The sequence below is a fragment of the Lampetra planeri genome, unplaced genomic scaffold, assembly GCF_965212315.1.
Source record: "Lampetra planeri unplaced genomic scaffold, kcLamPlan1.2.h2 scaffold_111, whole genome shotgun sequence".
NCBI lineage: Eukaryota > Metazoa > Chordata > Hyperoartia > Petromyzontiformes > Petromyzontidae > Lampetra > Lampetra planeri.
The window spans coordinates 283729-291131 of NW_027613820.1; the positions used below are offsets into that span (position 1 = coordinate 283729).

The 7403-nt window shown below is 51.2% G+C and overlaps 1 protein-coding gene across 1 annotated transcript; it reads right to left on the reverse strand.

Annotated features, from left to right (window-relative positions):
- Positions 1-689: 689 nt before the first annotated feature.
- Positions 690-6603, reverse strand: LOC144738648 (uncharacterized). Its single transcript, XM_078621645.1, has 5 exons — positions 6213-6603; positions 4476-4585; positions 4016-4128; positions 2468-2535; positions 690-1837 (listed from the first exon to the last, which is right to left on the reverse strand). The coding sequence occupies exons 1-5, from the start codon at positions 6403-6405 to the stop codon at positions 750-752; spliced, it is 1572 nt and encodes a 523-aa protein (XP_078477771.1). The 5' UTR covers positions 6406-6603; the 3' UTR covers positions 690-749.
- Positions 6604-7403: the final 800 nt, after the last annotated feature.

Consider the following 7403-nt stretch of genomic DNA (forward strand, 5'->3'; position numbering starts at 1 on the left):
CAGGGCCAGGTCCGCACTGGCCATAGGGGCAGCATCCCAGGGCCTGGTCCGGACTAGCCATCGGGTCATATCCCCAGTGGGGCTGGTCCATTCCGAGGGTCGGATGGGACCGAGTCTGTGTGGGGAAATTGCAAATGTGGTCAGAGTAAAAAACATTTCTTTTTTTTATTACTTAAAATATACCTCTCGTATATGCTCATGTGGCTTGTTTACGCTCTCGGTTGGCAAGTCCCTCATATTCGAAAGCCCCGAAAGATTGTTCCTTACCGACCCCCTCCCCGCCATTAGTATTAAGACCCAGCCCAAAATGGTTGCCAATGAGCATGGCATAGCTATTTTGGGGCCCGTGTGCTTACAAAAATGCCTGGGACCATTTTTCAGTCCCAGTGCCCATCGCGAGGCCCAGGCCACGAGTGAGCGAGACAGCATAGGGTGAACAGAGAGCCCGGGTGACTTGTGGTCACGCTGGACGTTCGATTCGAGTGTATGGCGCCCCGCCTGCCTATTCCAAACGAATTGCCACGTCGCAGCTCGCAACCAATTTGCTCCTCTAGAGACAAGTTGCTTTGCTGGATTGTTAATAATGTTATCGGGGACACTTTAGGACACCCGACCACTGCCCACTCTCTCCGCCTACTGCCCCTCCGCCCCCACTGACCCCCCTCCCACCCTTCCAAGAGATCTTTACTCATACCGGTCGTTGCACGCAGTAAAGGAACTCCGTGACTTCGCCGGTGGAATCAACGGCATCACGTGGCTGTGACGACTACGAGCAGCGCGCCCAGGGAGAACCCAGACATGGCGAGGGCTGCGCGCCCGGCAGAGTTGCCTGGCTTGGCCGTGGTCTTAGCTGGTGACTTGGTTGTGGTCTTAGCTGGTGACTTGGCTGTGGTCTTAGCTGGTGACTTGGCTGTGGTGTTAGCTGGTGGCTTGGTTGTGGTCTTAGCTGGTGGCTTGGCTGTGGTCTTAGTTGGTGGCTTGGCTGTAGTCTTAGCTGGTGACTTGGCTGTGGTCTTAGATGGTGGCTTGGCTGTGGTCTTAGATGGTGGCTTGGTTGTGGTTTTGGTTGCTTCTTCAGGTTCATTTTCTCCTGGTTCTCTTGCCGTGGTTTCAGCTGGTGGCTTGTTTGTGGTTTTAGCTGGTGGCTTGGTTGTGGTTTTGGGTGTTTCTTCAGGTTCATTTTCTTCTCGTTCCCTTGCCGTGGTTTCAGCTGGTGCCTTGGTTGTGGTTTTGGTTGGTTCTTCAGGTTCATTTTCTTCTCGTTCCCTTGTCGTGGTTTCAGCTGGTGCTTTGGTTGTGGTTTTAGCTGGTGCCTTGGTTGTGGTTTTAGCTGGTGCCTTGGTTGTGGTTTTAGCTGGTGCCTTGGTTGTGGTTTTGGTTGATTCTTTAGGTTCATTTTCTTCTCGTTCCATTGTCGTGGTTTCAACTGGTGCCTTGGTTGTGGTTTTGGTTGGTTCTTCAGGTTCATTTTCTTCTCGTTCCATTGTGGTTGTTTCAGCTGGTGCCTTGGTTGTGGTTTTTGCTGGTACCTTGGTTGTGGTTTTAGCTGGTGCCTTGGTTGTGGTCTTAGTTGGTGCCTTGGTTGTCGTATTAGCTGGTGCCTTGGTTGTGGTCTTAGTTGGTGCCTTGGTTGTGGTTTTAGCTGGTGCCTTGGTTGTGGTTTTGGCTGGTGCCTTGGTTGTGGTTTTAGCTGGTGCCTTGGTTGTGGTTTTGGCTGGTGCCTTGGTTGTGGTTTTGGCTGGTGCCTTGGTTGTGGTTTTAGCTGGTGCCTTGGTTGTGGTTTTGGCTGGTGCCTTGGTTGTGGTTTTAGCTGGTGCCTTGGTTGTGGCTACATAACCTGCAACACACACAACGGAATAGTAGGTTTGCGGAAATATAATTTCATCGCGCCCCTCTCTCTCAAACACTTAATAGACAGAAAATTGTTGCATGTTAAGCCTTATACACCACTTACAAGGCCTGCTACCATAGCTATGCACGCCTGTGATCCAGCGTTGTCGAGGCAATGACAGTTCTTGGATCAGGTGTGTATATATGTTGAACTTCTTTCGCACCGTACATAGCAACCGTGCTAATTGGAAGTGCGGGGTCACACACAAACATTGTAAACTCCCTCAACGTGGGCGTCGAGGAGGTGCCTCCGTATCCCTGGCTCGCCAGGACAAGGTGGCACAACAGGGGGCAACAGCACTTGCCCCAGCAATCTGTTAAGGCTGCACGGGGGATCTTTGTGTTTGAGTTGGGGAGGGGGTACATTTTGCAGGTTTTCTTTCTGCAAACGGATGCTTGACCAATACCAGTCACGTGGTTTTGTTTTTCAGACGTTGGAAGAAAACCCGGAGAACCTGGAGGAGATACGAACTCAAAACACAGAAAGGTGCCCGAGTCGGGAATGGAACCCAGCCAGGCGCTTCTGTCTGTCTGCGAGGTCACGGGTGTCCACCACCACCCCGCTCGTTGGACTCACCTGAGGCAGTGAGCGTCGCCGACTGCACGTTCATTTGCCATTTGGGTTCCGTCTTGACCACGGTCGCTCTGTGGGGTGAACACACCAGGTCAGGCGTGTAACAACCCGAAGGTGTGTGAGCTTACCCGTGATAAATCACATGCACGCACAATCGTGCACTCTGCTGCTTACCTGTTTCTGTAATTGCCACGGAGAGCCGGGTGCGTTTGAATGAGGGGCCGCGTTCCACGTTATAACAGAGCGCATTATAACGGGCACGTTCCGCGTTATAACGGTGCACATTCCACGCTGTGCGATCAGCGTTCCACAAACAGAAGAACCGTGTTATAGCGAAAACGCGTTGAAGTGTGAACATCGTTAAGAGGGGACTCACGGTATCCATTCATAGGGGGTCTCCTCTAGGCATTCCTGACACCAATAATACACCATTAAATTATTAGATTTTATTTACCAGGTGTAAAGCCCTACTGAGCTATGTAGCTCTTTTTCAGAAGCGTCCTGGGCCATCACAAATGATAGTTCAACGAAGTAGCGGCTTATCATCATCACGTGGAAATGTATAGCAGTAGCCAAATAACTCTAAACGCGTGATGTCGATTGTAAAATGTGGAGGGAAAAAACCGAAGGACCCGGAGAAAAATCCATGCGACCACAGAAAGAGAGAGGGGGAGAGAGGGAGAGAGACACGCAAGCTCGAAATATACAGCAGGCGTCAGGGTCGGGATCGAACCCACAACCCTGTACACCAGACGAGGGAGTTAACATGTCGTAGCCACCGTGGTGCCCAATTATGTATTATTAATAACTAGCTTTACTACCCGGCTTCTTCCGGGACTTGGATTCACCCGGGACTTGGATTCACCACGCCCGGCCGCCTTTGTCTCCCCAGTGGCGATGTTCACACACCACACCAGTAACTCGTTTGAGGCTGAGTCGACCTAGGGGAGGCCCAGGACCGGTTCAATTCACCGTCACCAGTGATGGCCGTGAGCGGGATCGAATTCGGGTCGCCAGGTTCGTAGCTCAGCGCGCTAACCACTACACTACCGCTCCGCCCACACACAAGCGCACGTCCATAGGTACACATACACGCGCTTGCTGCAGACACACACAACTTTCAGGGTGCGTACGGCAGTAAAGGACTGAATTAATAAAGCAATGCTGCGCGAAGAACGCCTTAGACCTGCAACACATTTATATGGCACTTTACTCGCGGAGTGTTGGGGGGGTATGTGACATGAGCAGGCACACTGCTTGACGCTTCCGCATGCGGGTGACATCACAGATGGGACGTCACAGCTCACTTGCCGTGCAAAATATATGCATTATTCCCCCCCCCCCCCCTCAAAAAAATATAAAAGTCATTTTAAAAAAAAATTTCCATGGTGTACAGTCTGGAAAGTACCCACATAGCAAATTCCAAGTTTGTTGCATGTCGGGAAGTACGCTAAACATTTTGAACAGACACGCATATTCACAAATTTCCCTTATATATAGATAATCCAGTGGGTCGTGCGTGTAAGCGTGCCCCTGTGAGGTTGAACTTACACAAACACAACGGAGCTGGGAGGATTTGTAGTCGGTGGGATCCAATCGAAGCTCAGGTCAGCCTTGGTGGCGCCGGTGGAGTGCGTCACCGCGTCGTTTGCAGGGGCACGGCACTGCGAGAGAGAGACGTAAAGAAAGATGACATTGGACCTTGTTATCGAGGCTGGAATATACCCGACGAGCCCACGGGGAGCACCTCTGTTGACAGATGTACAGGCCAGGCTGGCTCGACAATGGTGAACCCACACACAGGGTGACCACGTGCCCCAGCCGTGCTTAGAATAATGGGCCGCTGTCCAACCCGAAAGAATTCACTCATGAACCCTCCCCCCCATCACAATCTTCTATTCACGGGTTCTTACTTTCCAAAATCCCCCTCTTTATCACTCGTGTTAACCAGGTGCCACCTGTATGAGCCAGGTGCTGAGTCACCTGTGTGAGCCCGGGTTTGTGAAGTCACCTTTAGAATTGTGTTGCCTGCAGGTGGGGTGTCCCATGTGCCAACGATGGTCGTGGTGTTGGGTTCTCGCGCTTGCAGGAGGTAGCCCTTGAAGGTGCCCTGGATGGTGACTTCGGGGGGCCGGGCACACAAAAGGGAGGGGGGTGGAGGAGGAGAAGGAATCCGATGAGCCATAAAACTCTTTTTCACAGATGTTCAGTAGGAGCACGGGGAAATAAAGTTACAACAACAAACAATAGAAAAACACGATTGTAGCGCAAAGTACAAGAAGGTCCCGCTGAGGTATTAACTTATTTTTTCAGAAGCGACCTGGTCATCACAACTGATCACAGCTGAACAATGTGGCCCGATCATTTGGACATTTATAGCACCCAGAAAAATCGAAATTATCTCAATGGATTTTTCTAAATGATGCGGAGGGGGGGAAAAAAAAGGAGGACCCCGAGGTAAAAAAAAGATCCACGTGACCGCCGTAAATGTGGATACAAAACGGGGTAACGTTTTAAATAGTTTGTTTTTGTTATTTCAAACGCCCTGCTATCACTCTCTCTGCAGGACAAGTCGCCTTTGCCGCTGAGGACGAGGCGCGGACGAATTTTCCTGCGCGGAGGATACTCCCGGCCATTCTTTTCCAGAAAAATGGCACGTTAGGCGAAAAACTCGTTGAGCGGAACAATAACCCCCCCCTACCCCCCCATAAATGACATAAAGATAAAGTTCGGCGAGATACGACGTGACTCTTATGACTAGGCATACGCAGTGGGATGGCGGACAAGTCGCCGTATCGTTCCGAGCACCTCGTCGACCGCTCAGCAACCTGCTTCGATGATGTCACGGCGCACGCGTTCCGCGTTCTACTCCGGCCATTTCTATCGTCGTCATCACTTGCAAATGTCCGTCCGTCACGATTTGTATCGCCATAAACGGGACATCGGGGTGGGGTGGGGAGAGGCGCAGAGTATAGGCAAGGCGTCACTGGACGCGGGAGGAGGGTTACGCACCTGGGAAACCTCCGTGTTGTGTAAAACCCGCGTTCGACAAATAATAGACCTCATGGGAAAAATAGGATTGTGTTCCTCGCTCCGAAATCATTATCACCCCACTCGCTCTTTGTTTAACCAGTTCTACAAGAACTGTGGCCTTGTATGTGTGTATGTGCGTGTATGTGAGTGTATCTATGTGCGTGTGTGTGTACACTTATTTATGGGGAGCGGTAGTGTAGCGGTTAGCGCGCTGCGCTACAAACCCGGCTCGCCGAGTTTGATTCCCGCTCACGGCCAACACCAGTGACGATTATCTGAACTTTCCCTAGATTGACTCAACCTCAAATGAGTACTTAGTGCGATGTGTAAGCATTGCCACTAGGGAAACAAAGGCGGCCGGGCGTGGTGCTGGCCACCTACCCCCTCGTGTGCTAACAGCACTTGCTCCAACAGTCTGTTATGGGCTATATGGGGGATTCATCTTCTTGGTTCTTTCGGTAAAGTCACGTAGAAGGGAAGTAATAAATAAAACATAATAAAATATTTTATTTTATTATGTTTTATTTTTATTATTTTATTACTTCCCTTCTACGTGACTTTACCGAAAGAACCAAGAAGATGAATCCCTGCAGTCACGAAAGCTTTAAATCGAAATTTATATGGGGGATCTTTGTCTTTGTACATAGTCTGGTCGACCGAGTCTTCGATACGGGTGAACGAATGGACGAGCGGAGGGGGTTGATGATTCACTTACCTTTAACCTTGGTGCCAGGGGTGAAGGTGCTGCTGTTGGTGACGATGGAGTATGGTGCGCCGGTCAGTGTGTTAGGGTTGTGATGTGGAACCATATCGGTGCAGGAAGATGATGGAGCTCCACCAGGGAAGCCCTGAGTTCCGTGCAGACCCACCAACCCCACCATCCACACAGCCAGCAGCGCCTCCATCATTCCCAGAGAACGACGAAGCCACGGCGTTTAAGTTGACGACAAATGTTAGTGGTCAATATTAATGGATTTCTGATGGTAAAGCTAAAAAATATTTAAACACAAATTGAAAAAACTCTTGCGCAAGTTTGAAAATAGAAGCCGGCGAAGGTTTACAACACAAAAAATGCTAAAAATCAGTTGGCAATTCAAGCGGCGGGTGGAGCAGCGTAGACGTCAAGGCTTCTTATAGTAGAGAGATGGGGGGTAAGACGGGGGGGCACACAACGCGGGGGGGGGTCAGACAAACACAGGGACCACATTGGTCACCGGGGTGGATTTGGCTCGAGGGCACCCACGACGATTCGAAGACATTGTGCAATGCCACAAAATGTTGCCCAAAAATGTCTGAATTCTTCCGTAGCGCGAGGTGTGGTGGCCTCATCCCTCCATTGTTGGACCCCCCCCCCCCTCCATCATAGCGCTGTCACGCGGTGACTCGGAGTGAACGTTGCTTACCCTGAATGACCCCCCTCCCTCCGATCTAAAGGACAATTGTGGCAGTGCGGGGTTGGTCAGAGAACCGCATTGGTTGTGAATTGGGTTGCGCATAACTGTCGGGGGAGCGGAGTTGGAGCGGGGGAAGGTATGGGGGAGGGGGCAGAGCCAGGGGTAAGGCTCCTCCTAGACCTCCACCCACGTGTAGAAGGGAGTGAGATGGAACAGATGGAGATTAGTCTACACACTTTGCTGCTGTACCGCCTCTACCTGGCAGTGCCAAGGGTACGGCTCATCCTCGGCGCCCACCCACTGCTGCCCCAACACACAGCAATCACGGGCAGCGTAGTAACCGCCGCTCGGAATATTACGAATGATATTTGCATTGTCCTTGTACTGTTCACCTTTTGGCGTTGTCCTTTGGTCTAACACTGGGCGCCGCGGTGGCTAGGAGATGTTAACCACCTCTACCGGTGTACAGGAGGTAGTGGGTTCGAACCCTACCCTGACGCCTGCTGTATATT

Coding starts and splice junctions, on each gene's coding strand:
- LOC144738648 (XM_078621645.1), bottom strand. CDS start 6,405: ATGATGGAGGCGCTGCTGGCTGTGTGGATGGTGGGGTTGGTGGGTCTG. Junction 2,536..4,015: donor CCCAGCTCCGTTGTGTTTGT/GTAAGTTCAACC, acceptor TTCACCCCACAG/AGCGACCGTGGTCAAGACGG. Junction 1,838..2,467: donor GGCGACGCTCACTGCCTCAG/GTGAGTCCAACG, acceptor TGTGTGTTGCAG/GTTATGTAGCCACAACCAAG.